Source organism: Rattus norvegicus, chromosome 19 (genome assembly GCF_036323735.1).
Source record: "Rattus norvegicus strain BN/NHsdMcwi chromosome 19, GRCr8, whole genome shotgun sequence".
Lineage (NCBI taxonomy): Eukaryota > Metazoa > Chordata > Mammalia > Rodentia > Muridae > Rattus > Rattus norvegicus.
Window position 1 is genome coordinate 67,437,932 of NC_086037.1, and position 23,273 is coordinate 67,461,204.

Genomic DNA, 23,273 nt, shown 5'->3' on the forward strand with positions numbered 1-23,273 from the left:
CACCGACACTGGTGTAGTAAAACCCAGGACCAAGGCTCCTGTGGGTGCTGGGAAACACTTTATTTAAACTCTTTTGAAAAGACAGCAACTTATGCCATGAACAGAACAAGATCTGACAAATGTTTTCTGGCCTGACCTGCCACCAAGCAGGTCTCTCTGGTCCTCAAGGGCTCCACCACTGGTGAGGGAAGTCCCCATCTGTGGTTGGCTCTGGCAGGTGACAGGGGACAGAACGGCTCCATTCTACCTGGGCTGTCCTATGTCTGCTGAGAGCAGCCACAACAATTGGCTGGGATGCTAGGATTTCTTCTGGGTCATCATCAAAAAAACAAAACAACCAAAAAACCACACAGCAGACTTGGGCCACCTCCTCAGAAAGCACATGGCTTGGGGATTCCACCTGTCACACTAATGAAGTCCTGGCTACACCCATACTCCTCCCTCTAAACTGATCCCACAAGTGTTTATTTTTGATTTTTTTTAAAAAATATAACTTTGTAAATGCTCCATAAAAATACTGCTCTGCCTAGTCAAACACAGGTATTGCGATAGAAGAGTAACTGCTTTGTCTTTGCTCTAGAAAATGTGAAAAGATTATCACACAGGATAAGATAGAAAAACGCAGGGTTCCTAAATATCACAAAAGCCAGTACCAAATGCTCACGGTGGAAGCGAAGCTAGGGACCGGGTGGGCTGGCAGCTTAGGGCACCTTATCCTTTTCCACACACAGACATCAAGGCTGGGAAAGGCAGACAACGGCTCTAACCCAGCAGCCAGCACCTGCCCCTTGAAGCACCGAGGACCCAGTACTGCTGCTGGCCAGGACCCAGTGGCCCTGCTTGATGACAAGGGGCCAGCTAGCCAGGATCCCAGCCCTGGGGGTTCTGAGACCAGCTCTCCTTGTGGAAAATTCCACTTGGCCCGGTGAGGTGCGCTCCTGTGCAGGTGCCAGGGCAGAAGGGCAACGGCCCTATCCCTTGAGGCTGGAGTGTGTCTTCTGCCCCAGACAAGGCAGGTGGCTAGGCTGTGCCTCAGTTCTCAGAGAGGGACAGAGCCAGGGCGGCCTGGAAGGCAGCTTCTTCGTCGATGCTGTAGTCCTGGGAACAAGCAGAGATGCATGTGGGAGGAGCAGGTGGCTCCAAAAGACAGACTTCCCAGGCCAGTCCACCCAAGCACCCACTGTCACCTGTGTCCCACACCTCCTCACTGCATGCCTCTCCATTTCTTATGGGGGTTCCCAAAGGTAGCCTTGGATCATGTGTGCAGGCCAGCGCTCTGCAGGTTTCTGACCATGAGGCGTGGGTGCATGAATAGCTTTCCCCTTCAGATGGTGAGAATCTTTCTTTCTACAGCTTAGGTGTTCGGTGAGTACGTACAGACATGTGGGCCAAGTGTGGGCATGACAGAGGACTTTCTCATTCGTCATATGTGTACCAGGGATTGAGCTCAAGTTGTCAAGCTTAGACAAGAACTGGGTTTTCTGAGATGGTTTAGTCAGGACCACAAGATCTCCAGCCTTGGGGACTAGGAAGAAGGCCAGCCAAACCTACTTGGCTAGAGGCTGCAGGAGGTGATGAGATGGGGGTGGGGGTTTCTGACCTAGTTAGGAGTAGGCAGGTGCTCCTGAGAAAATCCTTCCAGCTTCCCTTCAGTCACCTTGAAGGAGACACCTTACCAGGGACTCAGTCTGTGCAGCTGCTATAGAACTAAGGTGACGCCACAGGAGGCCTGGGGCGGCACCGAGGGAGCCAGCAGCTAGCCTCATGCAGGCCCGAGTGGCCCCTGAACCTTGGCTTGGCTGTGGCTCAGCAGGAGACACCTACCACAAAGGTGTCGTAGGAGAACTTGTGCCGGTGCAGCAGGTGCTGCAGGAAGTTGGCGCTTTTGTAGCTGGGGTCCCCCCAGGGCATTGCTGAGCAGATGGGGCATACCTAGAAAAGAAGTTGGGGGTAGTAGGGAGCGGCCCTCTCCTGCCTGCTTGCCGGCCCCACTCATAGGACGGCATGCAGAGCACCCTCCCATTACCCAGACTCGGCTTCCCTCAGGCAGAAGCCCTATTTATGCTGCCAATGCTCACCACACGGTTGGGGTCGCTACGGTGACTTTCCACGCAGTGCTTCACCAGCTCCTGCTGATCCAGATTGCGGGCTCCACAGTAGGGACAAGCGAAGGTAGACCGGTTGGGGATATTGCTAGGGTGGGAGGACACTGAGTGTGCCTGGGGCTAAGAAGCCACCCTGGCTTCTTTCAAAACTTACCCTCCCCTCTGTAGACAGGCAGGTGCTGACCCCTCCCCTGCAGCCCAAGGGAGAACAATCTGTCTATGTCGAGTAAGGAAACTCCTGTCCTCTCCTTTGCCCCACACCACAGCGGAGGGGAGGTGACTCTGTGCCCCTTGGCCTAGGCAGAACCCTTGCTCTGGGTGCCCATCTTGGGTCCCCACCCTGGGTTTGCCTACCTGGGGATGGGCTGGGATGTGGGCACCACAGGGACGAACTTGGGGCAGTTAGCCATCTGCTCCTGGACCTTCAGGCAGGAGGAGATGTGGGCTCTCATCTTTGCCAGTGTCACCTGTGAGATAGGAGAAGCAGAGCTGCACAGGTTATGACCTCAGGCAGCAGAGCCAGCATGACCAGAAGGCCTAAGACCCGCCCCTTCTGCTCTTAGAGCATGCAGAGCTTCTGAGGAGCAGCCTACAGCTGGGGCTTCTGGAAGGGACCCTGGCGAGGAAGAGATAACACATGAAGGTACATGGCTTTCTTCAGAGCCACACAGACAGACACAGCAGTATCTGTAGCCCTTAGGGTAGCTAGCTGTGTAGAACAGTTGTAAGCCACTAGCCCCTTAGGACAGGACTAGTAGGCCCCATGCTGAGTCCCTAGAAAGGCCTGCTATCCCCATGAGTGGACAGGATTAGTGCTTATTAGGAAAAAAGGACCTTACCACCGAGCTAGTCCTATTAAGTCAACACAACCATGCCAGAGAGAGCTGGCCAAGGGCGCAGCCTGGCCTGAAGGCATGAATCCCTTGCCTTAGAGCCTCACCCCAGCATGGGCTCATGAGTAACCCTGAAGAGAGAAAAGAAGCCATCGCTTCATGTCCCCTGAGGGGTGGACACAGGTCCTGACCCTTACACATCAAGGCCAGGGTAGACACTCCACAAGACCGAGGAAAGAGCTCATGTCAGTACACTGCCCTTGGCGGTGGGTACAGCACATGTCCTCAGCAGCCAGAGTTTGAGCCTAAGACTAGTAGGGTCCAAGAAGGCCCTCCTGAAGTCACCTGTGACAGCTGGGTTTCCATGTAGGGAATTTCTCCGGAGACAGATCATACACGTGAGGTGTTCAGGTGAGGTGTGCAGACCCTTCACATTTTCACTGACAGGATTCTGTCCTCAAATCTCCCTGGGGAAGTCTAACTCGGGCACCCAAGCACCAAGGGGGCCACAGCAGCTGACTCAGCCCAAGGTCACTCCAGTTCATCTGCCTGGTGACCTTCGGGACATTGGGACAGGTTAACACGGTCGCAGTTTATTAACTAGACACAGGGATGTCTGAGACAAAGCTGCAGTGTGCTCACGGCTGCTTATTTCCTAGGGACAAAGGAAGAAGGTGGGATGGAGCGGGTTCCGGGGACTGTGAGCCCATCACAGGGAGCAGGACCTTGTGAGAAGACACAGTGAATAGTGCCCAGGCCACTCTGCTCAGGACAGACACGAAGGCACCAGGTGCAAGGGGCTAAAGGCAAGGGGCAAAAGGCCCTGTCGTTGTCTGGGTGCACCTTCCACCTCAAAGCCCCAAGAATTATCTCAGCTTCCGCCAGATTTGCCACAGCCTGAGTGCACAGTCTGCATCTGCCACAGTGCCGTCGGTCGAGCCTGAGTCAGGCAGCTTTGACATCATTGCTCCCTTAGAGCTCTGGGCTCTGAGGTAAGTGGCTTCACACTGGAGCAGATGTGGTTCAGGAGGAAAGGGGTGTGAACCCATGCACCCAGTTCCTCTACAGGACAGTGGAACCTGTTGTCGGAAGTTGCCCCACCCAGAGCCCCACCCACCCCAGCCTGAGGAAACCTGAGCAGGGCCGGTACCTTCTTGTTGCAACCCCGACAGGGTGCTTTGTAAGATGAGAGCTGCTTCTCTACATGGGTGGCTTTGTCCACTTTCTTGGGGTCGAAGGGCAGACGGCAGAGCGGGCACAGAGGGGACGGCACCTGCAGACATGGCTGGAGGCACTCCCCGCAGAACCTGCAGGTGACATGGACCTGAGGCTACTCCTCCATCCAGTATAAACAGCGGTCCCCGGTTGCTACTGATACTTCTGCAGACATTCTTGTGTTCATATCCCACCCCCACCCACCCCCAGCTGGACACAGCTAGGAGGTGAGCTGTCCCCCCAGCAGTACCTTTGCCCTGCCACCTGCACCCCTAGAAAGAGCAGGATGTGGGCTCTTTCCTGAAAGTCTCCTGATCGTGTGGTGATTGACAAGAACCTTAGTGGTTAAGGTATCAGTCCAGGGGGCCAGGGAGTAAATCACTGACAACCGTAGAGAAGAAAATGCCAGGCCTGGAGTCCTGGTTTACCAGATGGTCAGAGCTGCTGGCCAGGGCCAGGGTTCTAAAGGACAGAGAGGGTCTGTGCAATCCCTTGCTGGCATGCTCCCAGATGCTAGCAGAATGAGTTGTCTTTGCCTACCCACAGCCTGACGGGTGTTTGTGGTGTCCCCATTCAGCTGCACACCAGTGGGGAACAGATAGGAAAGGAGTGTAATTGTGCACGCTGATGGCTGTTCTTGGCTACACCTGGAATTAACTAAAACCAAATGGCTGGGCACACCTGTGAGGGATTTTTCCTAATGAAATTATTTGAAGTTGGAAGATCCACTTCTAATCCAGATCTCTGAGGCGGGAAGATGCACCTTTAATCTGGCCACCCCTTCTGCAGGCAGCCAATGTAAAGGACAGAGGAGGAAGCTTGCTCTCACTGCCTGCTTGCCCTCGCTCTCACTGGCCAGTCCATTCCTTCACTTGCTCGAGAGCCGACTGTTTTGGGATTCTGGAGTATAGTGAAGGCTAGCTGAGACATCTGTCGCTACAGACTGAACAAGTATTGGATTCTCGGACCATCCATTGTGGACAGCCACTGTTAGACCAGCTGGACTGTGGCTTGTAAGCCATTCTAGTAAATCAACCCCATCTATACATTCATTCTATTAACTTCTGCTTCTCTAGATAACACTGCTAACACAGATGTTGGTGTCAGAACTGTCTCTAAAGCAAGAGGAGGAGAATAAGGACAGATTGATATTGAGACATGGATTCTCTGTGTAGCCTTGACTGTCCTGGAATTCACAGAGCTACTTGCCTCTGCCTTCTGAGTGCTAGGTTTAAAGGTGTGCGCCACTAAAGATTCATTTATTACATATAAGTACACTGCAGCTGTCTTCAGTCACCAGAAGAGGGCATTGGATCCCATCACAGATGGCTGTGAGCCACCATGTAGTTGCTGGGAATTGAACTTAGGACCTCTGGAAGAGCAGGCTGTGCTCTTAACCATTGAGCCATCTCTCAGGATGGATTTTTAAGTATCTGAAATAGACCTTTCAATTTGCCAGCACCTACAGTTATTAGAGCCGCTCCTGGGAGCTCATATAGAGCACTGAAAGCCCATAGTGTGAACTATTTTATAAACTGAAGAATGGATTGGATTATTCTTGTTCACCAACTGTGAGAGGCAATGGATTTGGTGACTCTGGATATAAAAACCAAAGAGAATGATGCTGCTGGCTGGCTGCTCCTCGCATCCCCAGATAAAAAGCGAAAGAATGAGCTGTGCGGTTAGCTGACCTCTAGCACCCAGAACATGGTAAAGGAAACAATGGAGAAGGACAAAGCTGACCAGCTCCAAAAGGGAACAGAGTGTAAAGGTTCCAGGTCGCCATGGAGAGAACCTTCTTCCAGCAGCCAGAGCACATGTTGAAGAAAACTGAACCTCATAAAGTTGGCTAAATTACAACAAACACAGTCTATGTGGGCATAGGCTGGTGATGAATGGAATCCTGGAACTTGGGATGAAGATGGGGAGGGGGAGGTATTGAAGCGGAGAACGTTAAAGCCTCGGATCCTCAAAGGTCTCACTCTCCTGAGGAAGGCTCTCCACCCTCTGCAGATGGACTCCCACCCCTGACGGCCTGAAATGTTGCTTCTTCCACCTCTGATTGAAGAGACTAATTGCTCACTGCTTGCTAAGCCAGCAGTGACTTAAGTAAATGCCAGGCGAGACAGCATTCATGTTCCTCAGTGCCCACCAACAGGTACCTCTAGACCCATAACCAGACTTAAGGCTAGCAGGCTCCTTCCTAGACAGGAGGTAAAAAGTGTAGTCCCTGAGGACATGAGCCACACTGCTATAGAGCTTACTGAGTTTGCTAATTCATTAAGCAGAAGTCTGGGGAATGTATGGGAATGGATTTTAAGGGTGTGGGACAATGGTGGAAGGAACATAAAACTGGATCAGGCTGAGTTCATTGATATGGGCCCCGTGGTGAAGATTCTAGGTCTAATGTGGAAACTCGGTTTTAAGAGGTGACCTCTGCACTGGTTATGCTCTCCTCTGCTCATTAACAGCCCCTGGTAGGAGGAGGGGAAGTGATTCAGCCTCCAGAAAGATGGCAACCTCCAAGACTGAAGGAAGTGGCTATGAGAAGACAGTGTGCAGTTTTACTTCTCCTGAACCTTTTCTGCAGCCTGCGGGGTCAGGGTGAGGAACCACATTGGTCAGAAGAGAAGTCACAATGTCCCTGAATTTGCAGGTGACTCAGCCAGTGTCCTTTCTGGCATTTTGAGATCTCAAGAAAATGTCCTCTTTGCAGCAGTGAGGAAGATGGCTCACTAGGCAGTGTCAAAGGTTCCTGTTCTTGACGGAACCACTTTCCTGGCAAGTCCTGTTTAACCGAGCCGAGAAGCAAGATCAGCCTGAGCCCTGACACTGAGCAGGTGCGCAGGAAGGCCGCGGCAGCGCTTTTCTGCAGTCAGGGTGGCTCTGTCTCCTACCTCACCCTCGCAGAGCAGGGGAGATGGCACCAGTAGCCACAGACCCAGCCTTGGAATCCCAGTACCATTTATACGAAATGTGCAGCATGGGCCAATCCAGAGAGACACAGCTGGTGAGCAGATGCCAGCACTGGGAAGAGTGGCTTCTTTTGGGGGTGGGGAATGTTCTAAATGGCGCTGAAGAGTGTGTGACTGAGCCGGAGAGAAACCAATGGATTCTACAGTTTCTGAAAACTTTGAGACATGAGGCTGGAGACGGCTCAGTGACTCACTGGCTAAGAACGCTAACTGCTCTTGCAGAGGCTGTTGGGTTGATCCCCAGCACCCACATGATAGCTATCACCTGTCTGTAGCCACAGTCCCAAGGTGATCCAACACCATCTCTGGCCTTCAGGGGCAGTGCATACACGATGCAGACATGCAGGCAAAATACCCATAAACAAAACACAAAAACTCTAAAAACACTAATCACTCTGTGGCCTATGCTGGGCCTTGAATTCATTACTGTCTGCCCTCAGTCTTTGAATACTAGGAGTGCTACCAACTTACAGGTAGGAGCCACCGGTGTCCACACTCTGCATGGACAAACTATGCAGCACTGAATTCTACCTCAAGGAAACCCACAGGGAGAAAAAAGCCACAGTGGCAAAGAGGAAGTGTTCCAGAAGAGCAGGCCTTCAAAGATGCTGGCGCTGACAGAGAGGAAGGTGCTTTCTCCTCTAAGAATGCAGGGAGGTCTCAAGGACATTGCTTGTTACACCCTGACTCTCCCCAAGAGGAAGTAGAACGAAACACTGGGCACAGCTCTTGGCCTGGTTTCCAGACCACACTTCTCCCACAGAGCATTCTTGCCTGCATCTACAGAGGCTGGTGACAGGCAGTGAAGCAACCAAGGGCATGAGTGTGGGAGAGAGCCACCAATTGTATTGCCCCTTCCTGTGTTCTTGGATAGGCAAACATTCAGACACCCTCAAGGTAGCCAGTCCCCTCAAAGTTGCCTTGTGAAGTCTCAAGATTGCACTCATCCTCTGCCCAGTTCCTCTGTGGCCTTGGAATAGTTCCTTGAGCACGCCTCTACAGTGGCCCCACTGGCAGGCCTCTTGCCTGTATCTGCAGGCTCAGAGCCTCCCCACTTCCTCTCCTGTCCAGGTCCAGGGCAGCAATTCTGCAGGGTTCTACTCACAAGAAAATCTCAAGAAGGAAACAGCTTCTGGTCAGGTGGCTCAAAGACAGGAGGAATCGGTGAAATTTTAAAAGGTGACGTAAAAGCTTAACACTCACACTTATAGGCTGCACCAAAAGACACTGCAAATTAAAGGTAGGATTGAACAGCTGGGGAAATGGAACCAGCAAAGAAAGCAGGACCACCTTCCCATGGGGAAGTTGTCTGGACAAAAGCCTGCAGAGGGATTGATGGGAACGGGTTCACAGGAAAGGTGCAATCCTGTGTTCTACCTTGCCAGGACAATAGACACTGACAGGTGAATACTAGAGAACCAAAGAATGCAGTGGCCCATGTGCACAGAGTGAAGGGTCTTGTTAAAAAAACGACACCTCACAGAACACACCATAAAACGCCCACCCGTGCATGCATACAAAAAAAAAAGGGTCCTGATCTACGGCTTCCTGCTAGAATGTCACAGTAGCATTAGAGTGAGCAGGAGCTGGCTGTGTTCTTACAAAACAACCTAGTAGAACCCTCCAGAGGGATCGAGTGAGTCTTCTGTTCAGTCTGACACCGGGGGCAGGGAAAAGTGAAGGCAGCTCTGGATGAAGACAAGGTCTCTGCCACCTCCCTGTATGACTAGCAGGCACACGCCCACCAAAACAGTTCCAGTTCCCTCTGCGTTAGAGCCTCCAAAATCAGCTGCCTCTTGTTTGCAAAATGCCTCCCACCAATCTGGGTGCACTTTGTCCAGCCCCAAGCAGCGGAGAGCCCCATCACCTCAGCAGCCTGGCCCTCTGCTGAGAAGTCCTCCTGTCCTTTCTCCATCTGCTAATCTCAAGAGCTGTACTGTGGGGAGGTCATGAAGCAGACATTTTATCTTGGCTCCCTCCCAACTAGGCTGGGGCTGTGAAGGCCCTGAGCACTGCTCGCTCCCGTTTAGAGTCACATCCTCAAGTTTCTGCTCCCGAAACACAGGAGGAGGAGGAGCCAGATTGGGGGAGGTCTTGGCTCAGCTGGGCACCTAAAGAAGCGCTTGTTTGGTTCCTTTAGGCCCTGCTGCCTGGAAGCTTCACGTTCAGAATAGGCCAAATCCATCAAAACAAAACAACAGGCTCCAAACGAGTCCCTCCCCTAACTTTAGGGAACTCATTTCCTCAACAGTCAAAACGAGCAGACATGGGGTGCATAGAGTGGGTTGCAAAAGCCACAAGTCGTTTATTTATAACGGCCCGCCCGATCTCTGCAAGCCCGGACCCCCGCGCTCGGCGCAGCGGCCGCGTCCACGGCCCTCGAAACAGCCGGCGGCCGTTGGCAACGCGCGGGGCCGGGGCGGGTGCAGGGCGCGCGTGCGGTCGGTGGGTAGGGGCAGGGACTGCTTCCCCCACGTCCCCGTTTGGCCGCCAGTCACGACCCCGGCCCGGACCCCCCTCCCGCGGGCTCCCGGCGCGCGCGCGCTCACGTGTGGCCGCAGCTGCCGATGGCCACTGGCCGATGGTACACCTCCAGGCAGATAGGACAGCTGAACTGAGCCTCCAGGCCGCTGTCACCGCCCGCGGGCCCAGCCGGTGGCTGCCGTTGCTGCGCGGAGGCCACCAAGCTGCGGAACATCGCCATGCCGGGGCAGGCCGCCGCCGCCGCCGCCGCCGCCGCCCCCTATCCAGGCCGGCAGACTGGCGTCACTGCCGCGACGGCGCCGCGCTGGCGTCACCGCTCAGCCCCGTATTGCGTCACTACAGCGCCCGCTTTTCGTGACGTCATCTCGACGCGCCGGCTCTCCACTACTGCAGTCTGTCCCAGCCCCTCCATGTGTCAGGCCGGTGAGGATTACGCGGGACCGGCGCAGCGGGAGCCTCCGCCCGTGCCGCGGCCGAGGTAAGAGCTTTTCACCACCAGGTCCGGGACAGTTCCCTTCGGCCCTCGCAGCCACCGACCAGAGTTCCAGGGAGCTAGAACTAAACCTAGCCCCTGGCGAGTAAGCCTGGCGCTTCCCCGGTCAGGTCAGGCCTGACTCCCCCAAGCCCTCAGTGGTGTGAGAATCCGCCATGTATGTTCTTATTCTCTCAAAGCCGGGAGCAGAAATGTGTGAAGTGCGCAGAAGGCCTACCGGTGGTGGTGATACGAGCGGGAGATGCCTTCTGCAGGTGAGATCTTGGCACACACAGCCCCCACCCCACTCTCCTTTCCCGGCTCACCTTTTCCTTGTAACTTCATACTTTGTTACTTTGCATGTGCTTGTCCCATTGACCCTCACCGTAAGTAGTTTTGGGGACCATTGGTAACGACCCTTGTCATCTAAACTCGGCTCACACCTGTCCACTGAACACTACAGATTCCATGACAGGAGAATTACCTCCGATTTGAGGCCGGCTTGGGCTACAGAGAGACCCTGTCAAACAGAATCCCACAATCCCTTGGGCAGGTACAGCCAGCCTCCCTTTGCTTCTGTTACAGGGATTGTTTCAAGGCATTCTATGTCCACAAGTTCAGAGCCATGCTTGGGAAGAACCGAGTCATCTTTCCCGGCGAGAAGGTACATGCAGGGCCTGGGCACTTGGCTGTCAGCCCTGCTGTCTCCCTTTAAGTTCCTCTCTTCAGCTAGCCTCTGGACTTTGAGGGTATTCTTGGTGTCTGGGGGTGTCCACGAAATGGACCAGACATGCTCATGTTGAAGGTACATGTCCTTGCTGATGCTCTCTCCTCACCCCCAGGTGCTCTTGTCGTGGTCTGGGGGTCCTTCGTCTAGCTCCATGGTCTGGCAAGTCCTTGAGGTACATCTGCACCGTCTTGTGGGCCTAGGCTTCTGGATTGAATTAGCAGGGGCCTCCTTCCTCAGCCTGTACTCCCAAGTTCTTGGTTGACACTAGACAGCATCCCCAACCCCAGCTGGGACACCTTTAGGATGTCCCATGTGTATTCAGCAGGCATGCGACGCAGAAGCCCAATGCAAGGTCCCAGGCTACATCATTCTTTAGTTTTATTTGTTAGAACATGGTTTCAAAGTCTGGCCAGTCATGACTGAACGGAGAGACGTGTTTGCCAAAAACAAAGGGAGAAGCAGCCTAGGTAGAAGGGAGTGAGGCAGATGGGACGGGGACTCGAGTTGATAATATCTGAACCTGCAGAGGGTATACAGGGTTTCCTTGAGGGACCCCGCACAGAAGAGGGACCTACATGCTCTCTCTCTGTGGGGTACCAGTTAGAGGGGCCAGTGGAGAGGCTGCCTTAGTAGGGTGGGTGGCAGTGGCAGTGCTGCTCCAGTATGTATGACCTGTGTGGTACTTGTATGGCTTTTGTCACACCTGCTGATCCCCTAGACCTACACATGGAGGTGAGAGATCACTGTGAAGCCATTTTTCAGTGTCTGACGCCATTACTCTTGGGAGACTCTGCCCCTGCTCTCCACATATTGTAACCTCTGTTCTTATGTTCCAAAACACTTTCCGAGTGTTCTGGGGTACCCAGCAGATGGTAAAGCACCCTCATGGCTCAGCCATATCTCAAGCTGCTTGGGTGTCAGAGACAGGCTGGGGGTTGGGGGAGTTGTGAAGTTTCTGATCCAGATAGAACATGCAGGAAGGAAGACTAGGCCCTACCCACACACCCCTGTGAGGAGAGAAGACCTAGGCAGTTTGGTCCACTGCCTGGAGAGTCTGAGGTCCAGAGAAGTGCTTTTGGCCAGAGCTAAATCCTGACACTTCCCTTCTAGGGCCTGAGTCAGGATTCTGCAAAACGGCTTCGCTTTGTGCCAGGAGTTATCTATGTTGATGGTATGTGTGGTCCTCAGTCCCCAGCAGTGGGTGTACTCCACAGACTTTCCAGGGGACAGACTGGGGACAGAGGTGCCTTCCCAATTGTATTGAAGGGCCCAGGGTTGAAGAAGGTGATCTTAGATCTCATCTTTGGGGCAAGAAGACTAGGAGTTTCTTTAGCTGTGAGGGGAGCCTGTGTGAAAACACTCCAAAGAAAAGGCTAATCTTGTTCTTACAGGGTGGGCCCGGGTGGGACTTTTATGTGTGGCACTGACCCCTCAGCCTGTCCCATCAGGGTTTCCTCCCTGAAACCTCCATGCTTCCCACCTGACAGAGGGGGCAGCCTGTGGCCAGAGCTTAGAGGACAGAGTGAAGACATTGGCTGAGGTGAAGCGGATCTTAGGGAACACTGGTTTCCCATTTCATGTGGTTGCCTTGGAAGAGGTAGGCGGGTCTGCCCCTGATAAATGGTCCTGTGGTGGCCTTGGAGAGAATACCCATGAGGCTCCAGGGACCGTGGACTCAGTGTCCCTTCTGTCGTTGGGAAGGTGTTCAGCCTGCCGCCATCAGTGCTGCGCCGTGCTTCCCAGGAGCCAGCAGGGACAGAGGAGGCCTACAAGGCAGCTGTGGACAGCTTCCTGCAGCAGCAACATGTGCTAGGGACGGAGGCCTGCGCCAGCCCGGCTCAGGGACAGGGTCAGCTGCGTCCATCCCACAGCCAGGAACCCTCAGGCACGGTTGGGCACCCCAAAGATGCTCAGACTGAGGCCTTGTCTAGGTTGTTCAAGTCCATAAAGACACTCACAGCCAAAGAGGAGCTTCTGCAGACCCTAAGGTGAGTGCACGCACTGCCGCTAGCCCTGCCCGGCTCATGGGAGGGCCTCCAGCTCCTGTAATTCACCCCATGCCAGGACCCATCTGACTGTGCACGTGGCCCGAAGCCATGGCTACCGCAAGGTGATGACAGGGGAGAGCTGCACCCGTTTGGCCATCAAGCTTATGACCAACCTGGCCCTGGGGAGAGGCGCCTTCCTCGCTTGGGACACGGTATGCAGGGTCTAAAGGCTAGGCCAGTCTAAAGGTCAGAGTCCCCTGACTCTTTGGCCTCCTCCATCTGAAGGCACCTTTGGGTTATCCTGGGGTTTCCCAAATGGAGAGGCATGCGACCCAGGCACAGATGGTGGTGGCAGTAGGAGGCCCCACTGCTAGGATCTGATCCAGCACATGGTGTCTGCTCCCAGGGCTTCTCAGATGAGCGGCATGGGGATGTGGTATTGGTGAGGCCCATGCGGGACCACACGCTGAAGGAAGTGGCCTTCTACAACCGCCTGTTTGGTGTCCCCTCTGTCTTCACACCAGCCATTGATACCAAGGTGGGCCTTCGGAGAACTACATGGGCTGGTGGGACAGCCTCTCCCACAGCCTCAGAAACCCCCAGTGCATCTTCAGGGCCTCCAATCCCCACCAGGCAGCTTCATCCCTTCCTCCCCAAGGGATGGCCCTGAGGACCTAGCTGGTTCTCTGTGACCTTAGTACCCACCACTCAGCCTCTGAGAAGGTCAACAGCAGTGTCCATATTCCCAGGGCTCCTTCAAGCATGACCTGCATCCTGGAAGAGCAGGCTGGCTAAAGAAGTGGCTTGGAGGGAGGAGGGTCTGTCCCTGAGGTGAAAGGTGGCAAGGTGACACTGTGTGAGTCCTGTGCTGGCCATGTGAAGCCTATGGTACTTGTTTTAGGTCCCCTGGGTCCTTCTGAAATCCCCATCTGATTGTTCCTAGGCTCCAGAAAAGGCTAGTATCCACCGGCTGATGGAGGCCTTTATCTTGAAGCTGCAGACTCTCTTTCCCTCTACGGTCAGCACCGTGTACAGGTGTGTGTGTACTCTGAGGGGTGATGTGTAGCCCTGTGTACAGGTGTGTGTGTACTCTGAGGGGTGATGTGTAGCCCTGTGTACAGGTGTGTGTGTACTCTGAGGGGTGATGTGTAGCCCTGTGTACAGGTGTGTGTGCACCCTCGGGGGTGATGTGTACCCTGTGTACAGGTGTGTGTGCACCCTGGGGGGGGTGATGTGTACCCTGTGTACAGGTGTGTGTGCACCCTGGGGGGGGTGATGTGTACCCTGTGTACAGGTGTGTGTGCACCCTGGGGGGTGATGTGTAGCCCTGTGTACAGGTGTGTGTGCACCCTCGGGGGTGATGTGTAGCCCTGTGTACAGGTGTGTGTGCACCCTCGGGGGTGATGTGTACCCTGTGTACAGGTGTGTGTGCACCCTGGGGGGGTGATGTGTACCCTGTGTACAGGTGTGTGTGCACCCTGGGGGGTGATGTGTAGCCCTGTGTACAGGTGTGTATACCCTGGGGGTATTTTAGCTGCTGCTGCTTATTGTTCCCCCTCCCTGTTTGCCTACATACCTGCCCACAGGACAAGTGAGAAGTTGGTCAAAGCTCCCCGGGAGGGCTGTGCCACTGGCCCCTCAGGCCCCAACTGCCTCCTCTGCATGTGTGCCTTAGACGTTGACAATGCTGGTGCGTGCAGGGCCTTCTTGGATTTTGTGTGGGGTGGTTAACTGGCTGCCCCAGGGTCCCCTCAGCCCCTCTCTGTTGCAGACAGTGCCACGGCCTTTGGGGCTCAGTCCTCCTCACATCTCTCCCAGATGCTGACTGCTGAGGCTGGGACGCCTACCCGGCCCTGCTGTGGTGCAGGGGAGGGTCAGACCCAGAGCTGCCACAGGGCAGTCGGCAGGAGGTGAGGCCCTGCCTGTGTCCCGCCCCGTGGGCTGTGGGGAGGGAGCAGGAAGACTGATTGCATTTGAGACCAGGTACACAGTCCAGTTCTGCTTCCACAGGGAGGATGCATGGGCCTGCATCATAGAGCAGTTATGTTACAGCTGCCGGGTGAACATGAAGGACCTGGTGAGTGACTGTCCATCTGTCCTTGGGACCTATGCCCATGGTCCCATGGTTTCTCACACTCCATCTCTTGTAGCCCTCCCTGGACCCATTGCCACCCTACGTCCTGACTGAGGCTCAACTCCGCAGCCAGAGGTAATGCCTGCTCTTTGGGGAGACCTCTGGGGATACCAGTAGGACTGGTTCTCACTGCACTCTCCCATAGGGGCTCCGTCTCTGAGGAAATCCAGGAATATCTGATTGAGGAGGAGGAAGAGGAAGACAGAGCTGAGCCATGTGAAGCCATGAAGCAAGAAGCTGAGGACAAAGGGATTGGGCTATGACCGTCCATTTGTATAAATAAAAATGTTTTACTTAGAAAACCCTACAGTACTTGTGGGAAGGGATAGCCAGGCCCCCGGACCCAGTGTGTCTAGCCCTGGGCTACACTGGGCCTCCAGCCCAACTGGCAGGGACGCAACAGGTAGGGACAGAGCGTCCCTTTGACAGCAGCATCATCAGGGTTGACGTAGGCCAGGACGTGTCACAGCTCGCGGCCTCAGGCAGACACTCTGCCAGCCCTGGTGGCCGTGCTGCCCTGGGGCAGCTCCTTCATTCCCGGTGCCCAGGGGCTGGGCTCCTACTCCTTCTCACGCGTCCACTTGATCATGGTCTCTGGTGATCGGTACAGGAATATGAGCTTGGCATAGAGTTCCTCCTCCAGCTCCAGCTCTCGGGTCTCCCGTACCAAGAAGATGTCCTGGCACAGCTTGAGGATGCGGTCCACGCACGGCAGCTCCTCGAACATGATGGAGTGTGAGATATCACTGAAGAAGCCCCGCACAAACTTGCCAACGACCAGCACGATAGAGACGTAGAGCCCCACAATCCTGTCAGGAGAGGCGTGTGAGCCAAGCCCACTCAGCTGCCCTGGGGCTACAGGAGATCCCTCTGCGGTACTCACCCGTAGCCGGCCAGGAAGCCCAGGCTAGGCGGGCTGACCTTGTCACTGAAGATGACCATGGGCAGCAGGTTGCACTCGGCCTGGCAGTCCTGCAGCTCAATCACCCACCACTCGAGGAAGTCGGAGGCCTTTGTGCCTGCTTGCTCCCCAGAGGTTCCTGTGCCCACTTGCTCTCTCCGCAGCTGGATACGCACACCAAGGTAGTCCTCTTCCTCGTCTGAGTCGAGTGGGGCATTAGAATCGGGCTATAGCCCATCCCCGGCCTGGGCTGTGTCCCCAGCACCCCGCTCCCACACCCACCTGGCTGCAGTTGCTTCACAGGATTGGCTTCAGGCCCATTGGGTGCACGAATGTACTTGGGGAAGAGGTGGGGAATGACCCTGTGGGAGGAGTCAGCAAGTCAGGGACATCTTAGCCCTCCTGCCCACATGCCCCTCAGTGGCCTCCACTCACACTGACTGGTCAGGTCTGCCCTCGAGCAGTTGGGCCAGCTGCCTTCGTGCCGTACTGTTGGGGGCCAGCTCCAAGGTGTGCTTCTCGTTGGTATACTCCACAGAGCCGCCCTTGGCCAGGTCCCTGGGGAGCAGGCAGTGTTAGGCGGCATGGGGCATCCCCCAGCCCCCCATAAGGACAGGACCCACCTTTGGAAATTCCAGGTGAAGCGCAGTGTGATGTCGGCTGTGCCGTTGTACAGCTCGTGCTTCATCTGGGCCCGGCTGGGCGGGCTGATGCGCCACAGGGCCCCCGAGCTGCCCTCAATCTGTGCAGTGACGATGTCCTCAGGACTGTACTGGCTAATGAACTGCATGGCTAGCTGTGTGGGACACGCTCAGTTAGGAGCAGCAGGCCTCCTTTCCCCTGCCAGCCCACCTCACACCAAGTGGGTCCAGTGCAGGTCACTCACTGGGTAGGGGTCAAACTGCTGGGACAGCTCCTCATAGTCCTCGGGAGTGAATGGCACTATGGATGGCTGCTGGGCGCTCATGGTGAACAGTGGCTGGGGATGAAAGCACAGTCAGCACGAGCCCCACAGGCTGAGAGGACTGGGCAGGCTGCTGGCCCGCTACTCACCTCGTAGCCACCTAACTTGAGGGTAACAGTGACATCAATGGGCTGGTTGACGACACCAACCACAGAGCGGATCAGTGACATGAAGAGCAGAGGGAACCAGATGATGGCAATGAGGAAGAGGATGATGAGACCTCCCATGCCATACTTGACGATTTTCTTCTTCTTCTGTCCCTTGGGCTGGGGGTATTTCTGGAAGGGAGACACTGGTTACCTTCCCATCCCTGCTTAGCCACAGGCTCTAAGGCTCAACCTGGTGTCACCGAATAGGACTAACACCCCGAAATGACCGTCAGTGGGGTCAGCTGGGGCGCTAGCTACTCGCCACACTCACAAAGAGAGGGAGCCTATTCTTTACACAGCAGCACATGGGGGCGTTGGAGCAGAGAGCTTGGTGTGACAACCATAGACATGGCCAGGACACTTGGGGAGACCAGAAGTGAGCAAGAAAAGGAAGACACTTTAAAGATGTCATTTTAGAAGTGATCGTGTGTCTGCTCTGCTAGAAGACCAGAGTTCAGTTTCCAGAACTCAAGTTGGTGGATTACAGTTGCCTGTACCTCCAGCTCCGAGGCATCTGATGCCCTCTTCTGTGGGCACCTGCGTGTGTTGACATATACACACACACACCACACACGCACACACACGCACATACACACAAGCCCACACGCAAACACACACGTGCACGAACAAACACACACATACACATACAAACACACACACATAAGCACACACGCAAATGCGTGCACGCACGCACAAACACATACATACACATACACGCACATACAAGCACACACATACATGTGCACACAAGCACACACACACGAGCACACACACATACAAGCACACACATACACACAAACACACCCGCAAACACATATACCCGCAAACAGATACACACACATACACACAAGCACACATACACACAAGCACACACAAACACATACAAACACACACACATGCACACACACACACACAGAGACAAATCTTTCAGACGGAACCGATGGCCTGAGTACGTGCAGGGTGTGATCTGAGCATTGTTTCTCAGGCACAGGAACCATCAGACATTGAAACCTCTGCCTGCTGGTGACAGGCCTGCAGCCACCTCACACAACAGTTTGAAATGATTGGATGGTGAGCTCACACGTGCCGTGTGTAGGGAGACACAGTGAGAATGGCAGCAATCCGTCCACAGAAGAGTGGCAGACATGCCGGGTTCTGCACTGCACAGGATACGTGGCTCTAAAGAGGTGTATTGACCTGCCACAAGGAAGAACCTTGGGAGCACTGCTAGGTGGAGGGGCGCTGCTGAGGTGAGGAAGCCTGGTACGAAATGGTTCTCCAGGGGTGGAGAGGGAAAATGGAGAGTCATAAAGAGGACATTAGGTGACAGCCTAAAGCTGACTGCAGTGCTGAGCACATATACTCTGTATATTCTAACCATGAAACAGTCTGGTAACAAACAGCCCAAACCCAATGGCCCAGTCCACTGTCCCTTACTGCCCAACAGAACCACTGCAGCTGTCCCCAGGAGGGCTAGAAAGCTCCCTTCTCTGAGCTGCTGCACATGTAGACCGTGAATTCCCAAGCAGTGCCCATCCGCCCTCTGCCCTGGCACCTTCTCTGTCTCTCGGCTGCACTTGATGATAAAGATGTTGGCATAGATGTCTTCCACACACATCCAGTTGGACAGGGACAGCGTGGTGTCAGTCCATACCCAGTCCATGACGGCCCGCAGCTCCACCAGGAATGGCACTAGACGGAACCTGCCAAGGCCAGGATTCCATCAGCAGGGACAGCCTGCAATGGCTTCTGACTGTTCTTCACGATCCCTAGGTAGACCACACTCACCCCTGGAAAAGGAAGAGGTTTAGATGATTGTACTTCTTGGTGAGGAAGTTGCCCAAGATACGGGTGGGGTAGCCACAGCGGATCTGGTAGGCGGACAGGGCAAAGTAAATGCACTTCACGAAGTACCACAGCTGGGCCACCGCGTTCTGTCTGAACATCCTGAATGGGACACGACAGGGCGTCAGGGAAGGCAAACATGGCAATTCCGGAGGCCAACCCAGAGAATACGGTACCTCAGGACAGGCTGAGGTCCCAGCGTGCAGTGCCCCACATCACCCACCTCTCGGTGACAGCCGGTAAGATGAAAAACATCCAGAGGTGAATGGCCACCACCAGGACCACCTGAAAGGCCAGCTTGCCCAGTACAGTCTTACGCAGGTAGAGGGCGCGGTCTATGACCATGGTGCCGAACTGGACCAGCAGCATGAACAGGAAGGCCTGTGGCACCTGGTCATCTGACAGTGAGGATGCAATGTCCGTGGCCGCGGAGTGCTTCTGTAGTAGAGGGCACAGGTTGGGGAGATTTGAGCCGCAGGACACCTCGGGGTTCTTTTTTTTTTTTTTTTTAAATTATTTACTTTATTTATAGATGGTTGTGAGCTACCATGTGGTTGCTGGGAATCGAACTCAGGACCTTTGGAAGAGCAGTCAGTGCTCTTAACCACTGAGCCATCTCTCTAGCCCCCACACCTCGGGGTTCTAAGCCCATGCACTCCAAAGACCCGGAGTGCCGGCCGTCCACTCTGGGGTCCCAAGTCAACTCACCCCAAAAGCCCAAAAACCGAAGATGATGACGACAATGTCGACAATGTCAGCCAGGAACATGAGGGCATAGACGTCGGTGGCCGCTCGGTACTTGGTGTGCAGAATGTCATGGAAGAAACGCCGCAGGGGTTGGTAAAAGCTCTGGGCCCTGGGGACGGACAGCCTCAGAAGGTATAGAGCCAGGGACTGCCTTCTTGCCCCAACGCCCCTATCACTCCTAGCCAGGCCACTCACAGTGACAGACAGAAGCTCTGCAGCCGGCGTCCAGCTGCCTTCATTTTCTCCCGAATCTTCAACCCTTCTCGAGGGCGACGCAGCCTCTTTCTCCCTGCAGCTTCTCTTCCTTCCTCTCCCTCCTCGTGCTCAGCCTCTGTGGGTACGTATATCCAGGGAAGTGCCATTGAGCCTATCAGGGACTGGGTGTCCGATCCAACAGGCTGACTTCACCCCATTCCGTGGACAGCACAGAAAACTCCCCACAGTCACCAGTGAGGGGCAACTACCTCAGTGACCTCTCTTGGGGTGGCCTTGAGACTTCAGCCCATAGATACCCATCCTGCGTGTAGGAACAACTCCAAGGACGGATACAGGGAAAGCACTGAGCGGTTGTGTGCTTCCCAATGGGTTGTCCATGTGCTGGGTTGGCCATCTCCAACTGAGGGGGTCATCTGTGTCCCCTCCCCTCCCAGGAACTTGGCAGGGATCTAGCCTGGGCTCTCACCCACGACTGCTGCTCCTTTGGGTCCTTGAGTCTCCTTCCTCCTCCTGAAGCGTATGCTGATGTGTCTCCTGTGCTGGGGCTTAAGGTCCTCTGGGGGATCTTGGATCTCATCCTTGGACCTAACACTTCCTTTCCCTTGGATGTGGTCCTTGGGGGTACCAGTCAACACGGGCTCCTCAGGATGCCCAGTGCCCGTCTCAGGCTGCGATTCCAGCTTAGCCTCTGACTCTTCCTCAGCTTCTTGGTCCTTTTCGCTACTCCTGCAATGGTCCTTGGGGACACCATCCTCCTCATGGTCCCAGAGGCCATAGCACTACGGAGAACACAGGTTGGTGAGGAGCCTGACCCAGGTCATGCTTAGACCAGACTGGGTGATCAGGCTCAATGCCTGGAGTTGCAGCGCTGCCACCCCTGCACTGGCGGGCCTGCTCACCAGTAACTGCGAGCGGTGGAAGAAGAGGGCCATGAGTTGCACCAGGTCGTACTTGATATAGCTGTCCGTTTTCTCGAGGCCCAGGATGCGCGGAGGGAAGTAGGGCTTGTTCTCGTAGCGTCGAAGCACTATGTAGCTGTTCCAGGGGAAGAAGCCAAACTGGAACAAGTATTTGGTGACCACCATGACCTGCAGGACAGGGCACTCAGCATGGATCATGTGGCCCAGCCCCTACCCTACAAGCTGCTAACCCACCTCAGTGAAGACGATAGCTGTCATCCAGAAGCGCTTGCTAGGCCTCGGGATGGTCAGCATGGCCCAGAGGAACACAAGCACAGGCAGCACCAGGGAGGCAGCCGAGGCTGTCACCATGTGGTTAAGGATGATGATGAAGTAACAGAGAAGCTCTGAGTGGGCCGCCACACACTGGTACATGGCTCTGAGCAGCCGCAGCGTCCGGCCCTGCTGTGCCTCAAACTGCTCGGCCTCCTCCAGCTCAGGGATACGCAGGCGCCTGCCACGGGACCACAGGAGTTTGGGGACAAGAGCACCCCTGGGGTATAGAGGCTCACCCCAGAGCCAGGGCAACAGACAGACTCTGATCCCACAGGCCTGGGCCTAGCCTGTTCCCTCCTCCCTCACCAGCTTTTTCCTACTCAGGAGAATTCCCTTGGAAACCTGCACACAGCCTAACCCCGTCCCACCTGTCCAGCAGCAGCTCACTGGCTGTGCGCATCCGGGTACGAGCATTGGCTAGAAGCTCTTGGGAGCCGTGCAGGGAGGTCCCAGCCTGGAGGCCCCCAGTGTCGGTGATAATCTCCTCACTACCACTGCGAGTGTTGTAGCCAGTGCTAAGGGGGCTGCCGGTGTCGTCTGTCATGCTACTCAAAGGCTCTTCAGCTCCCAGCCCGCTGTGGGAGAAAAGGTTACAGAGAGAAAGTTTGGAGGACTGGTGCCGGGAGGACAGGAGTAACTGAGACAGAACAATGCTGTTCCTCGATGGCTCCTCCAGGGACAAGCAGAAATGGGGACACCTGACTCACCCCAAACCCTGCACTGACCTAGAGGCTGTGCTGGGTCCATCACGGTTCTCCACAGGACCTGACAGTGCGATCTCATCTTCGCTCACGTAAAGCTGGTCCAGTACCCCTCGGTGTACCTCTCCACCCTGCAGGGAGGATGGAGAAGCTCTCAGGCCCCTGGGATTGGCCCAGCTCTGTCCCACATGTGCCCAGCGGGCTGCAGTTAGGGATGTGGCCTTGATGAGGTATAGGAGGGGCTCGGCCCGAGGGGCGCTTACCCGAAGAAGCTCCTGGGTGAGCAGGTAACGCTCTGCACACAGCACATCACTCATGGTGCGGTGGTCCTTCGTGAACGTACGCAACCAGCGCGTCAGCCCGTCCACTGTGGCCTGGCCCAGCACCCACAGGAACTGCATGGTACTCAGCACGCGCTGCATCACATGGCTACGGCCTGCAGAGAGGGCAGGACAGTGCTGGAGGGCTGGCTAGCCACAGGAGCCCTCAACCCTCTGCCCCCTTCCCAGCAAGCCCACACACCTGCCATCTCATTCTCTGGGACGTCTACCGGCTCCACCTCAGGACTCAAGTCGCCTCCTGGCCACAGACGTAATTAGTATCAGGCAGTCCTATACCTTTCCTCCCGGAACCCCCAGGTACAACTCACCAGAAGCCAGCTGTTCTGCCCGATCCCGCCGTGCCTGTTCACGACGCTGCCTTAGCACTGTCTGGGCGTTGGTTACCCATGCCTGGTATGCCATCTGCCAGCCAGATTTCTTGGTTAGGAGTCTGGCACCTCTAGACCAGACATCCATTCAGCCTGGCATCATGGTCCCCTCCCAAGGAAGATGATGGAGAGCCAGCCGTGTACCAGATATGGCCGGCCAGGAACCAGAGCCTGCTCTCTGTCTGTCTGTGGGGCTTCAGTTCTCCAAGCCCTCTCTGGAAATGGACTCCAGAGATGGACATGTAGCTACCTGGCATGACCAGTGCCAGGGCCTCAAAGACAGACAAGGCCTCTCCTGGTCCCGCGATAGCAGTTTCCAGTGAGCACATGTGGCCTTTCTCTTAGAGCTGGTGGCAGTCATAGAGCCCATCAGGTAAGGAGGAAGGTGTAAGAGCAGAGGAGCAATTGGTGAGCCTCACACCGCAGCCTGTTTCTCTAGCTGCCTGAGCAGGTCTGAAGGGCTAGGTCGACTTCCTGATAGGAAGGAAATGGATCCCACGTCCCTCTGATGTCTGTCCCTGCACACTGCCCCACTCAGAAACTCCACAGACAGAGCAGGAAGGCATGGCTCTACCTCACCTGGAAGGCACTCTGAGCTGCAGGCCTGGGGTCCTCAGGCAGGGCCTCCTCTTCCTCCTCACTGTCCGACTCAAACAGGAAGTAGTCACCAGAGTGGATGACTATAGTCACAGGGTAGGGAAGAGTATGTGTGAGAGAGCCAGTCTCCACACCAGGACCCCAAAAAGCTCTGGAGTTCCCGGGTCTGGTTTTGAGTTGGGTGGTAGCAAATCCATTAAGTATGAAACTCCCCCTCAGTATCTTCCACCCTCTCGCTTGAATGCCACCCTTCCCACTGGGACAATCCTATGC

The 23,273-nt window shown here is 55.2% G+C and overlaps 3 protein-coding genes across 9 annotated transcripts in view; 1 reads left to right on the forward strand and 2 right to left on the reverse strand.

The window, feature by feature from the left end:
- Nucleotides 1–42: 42 nt before the first annotated feature.
- Nucleotides 43–9,883, reverse strand: Rnf166 (ring finger protein 166). The gene is made up of 6 exons (NM_001002279.1): nt 9,678–9,883; nt 4,089–4,245; nt 2,460–2,572; nt 2,079–2,193; nt 1,825–1,932; nt 43–1,098 (listed from the first exon to the last, which is right to left on the reverse strand). The coding sequence occupies exons 1-6, from the start codon at nt 9,830–9,832 to the stop codon at nt 1,033–1,035; spliced, it is 714 nt and encodes a 237-aa protein (NP_001002279.1). The 5' UTR covers nt 9,833–9,883; the 3' UTR covers nt 43–1,032.
- On the forward strand, nt 9,831–15,238 carry Ctu2 (cytosolic thiouridylase subunit 2). 2 transcript variants are annotated; one of them, NM_001037094.1, is made up of 15 exons: nt 10,011–10,090; nt 10,285–10,359; nt 10,670–10,748; nt 10,927–10,986; nt 11,925–11,985; nt 12,302–12,411; nt 12,516–12,802; nt 12,879–13,014; nt 13,209–13,340; nt 13,746–13,837; nt 14,389–14,492; nt 14,574–14,712; nt 14,813–14,879; nt 14,953–15,011; nt 15,082–15,238. In NM_001037094.1, the coding sequence occupies exons 1-15, from the start codon at nt 10,023–10,025 to the stop codon at nt 15,197–15,199; spliced, it is 1,587 nt and encodes a 528-aa protein (NP_001032171.1). In that variant the 5' UTR covers nt 10,011–10,022; the 3' UTR covers nt 15,200–15,238. The 2 variants fall into 2 exon arrangements, 1 of the variants encoding a protein (NP_001032171.1); XR_005496643.2 differs by lacking the exons at nt 14,953–15,011; nt 15,082–15,238 and having other exon boundaries at nt 9,831–10,090; nt 14,621–14,712.
- Piezo1 (piezo-type mechanosensitive ion channel component 1) overlaps nt 15,189–23,273 on the reverse strand; it is a 62,228-nt gene continuing 54,143 nt past the window's right edge. For 4 of the 6 annotated variants that reach the window (XM_008772627.4, XM_008772626.4, XM_039097875.2 and 1 more), the window contains 21 exons: nt 22,983–23,083; nt 22,344–22,437; nt 22,217–22,273; nt 21,958–22,130; nt 21,719–21,825; nt 21,362–21,568; nt 20,913–21,171; nt 20,658–20,846; nt 20,225–20,537; nt 19,738–19,873; nt 19,504–19,651; nt 19,019–19,233; nt 18,739–18,897; nt 18,506–18,653; nt 16,891–17,079; nt 16,724–16,816; nt 16,461–16,633; nt 16,273–16,395; nt 16,120–16,199; nt 15,820–16,036; nt 15,207–15,745 (listed from right to left, as the gene is read on the reverse strand). In XM_008772627.4, the coding sequence (XP_008770849.1) occupies nt 15,496–15,745; nt 15,820–16,036; nt 16,120–16,199; nt 16,273–16,395; nt 16,461–16,633; nt 16,724–16,816; nt 16,891–17,079; nt 18,506–18,653; nt 18,739–18,897; nt 19,019–19,233; nt 19,504–19,651; nt 19,738–19,873; nt 20,225–20,537; nt 20,658–20,846; nt 20,913–21,171; nt 21,362–21,568; nt 21,719–21,825; nt 21,958–22,130; nt 22,217–22,273; nt 22,344–22,437; nt 22,983–23,083 (3,431 nt within the window). In that variant the 3' untranslated portion in view covers nt 15,207–15,495. 6 annotated transcript variants of the gene reach the window in all.

What these genes read in the sequence shown, in the direction of transcription:
- Rnf166 (NM_001002279.1), bottom strand. Translation starts at nt 9,832, where the DNA reads ATGGCGATGTTCCGCAGCTTGGTGGCCTCCGCGCAGCAACGGCAGCCA. An exon ending in ATCGGCAGCTGCGGCCACAC is followed by an intron (nt 4,246 to 9,677) that starts GTGAGCGCGCGC and finishes TGTCACCTGCAG; the next exon opens with GTTCTGCGGGGAGTGCCTCC. An exon ending in GTCGGGGTTGCAACAAGAAG is followed by an intron (nt 2,573 to 4,088) that starts GTACCGGCCCTG and finishes CCTATCTCACAG; the next exon opens with GTGACACTGGCAAAGATGAG.
- Ctu2 (NM_001037094.1), top strand. Translation starts at nt 10,023, where the DNA reads ATGTGTCAGGCCGGTGAGGATTACGCGGGACCGGCGCAGCGGGAGCCT. An exon ending in GCGGGAGATGCCTTCTGCAG is followed by an intron (nt 10,360 to 10,669) that starts GTGAGATCTTGG and finishes CTTCTGTTACAG; the next exon opens with GGATTGTTTCAAGGCATTCT. An exon ending in ACGGTCAGCACCGTGTACAG is followed by an intron (nt 13,838 to 14,388) that starts GTGTGTGTGTAC and finishes ACCTGCCCACAG; the next exon opens with GACAAGTGAGAAGTTGGTCA.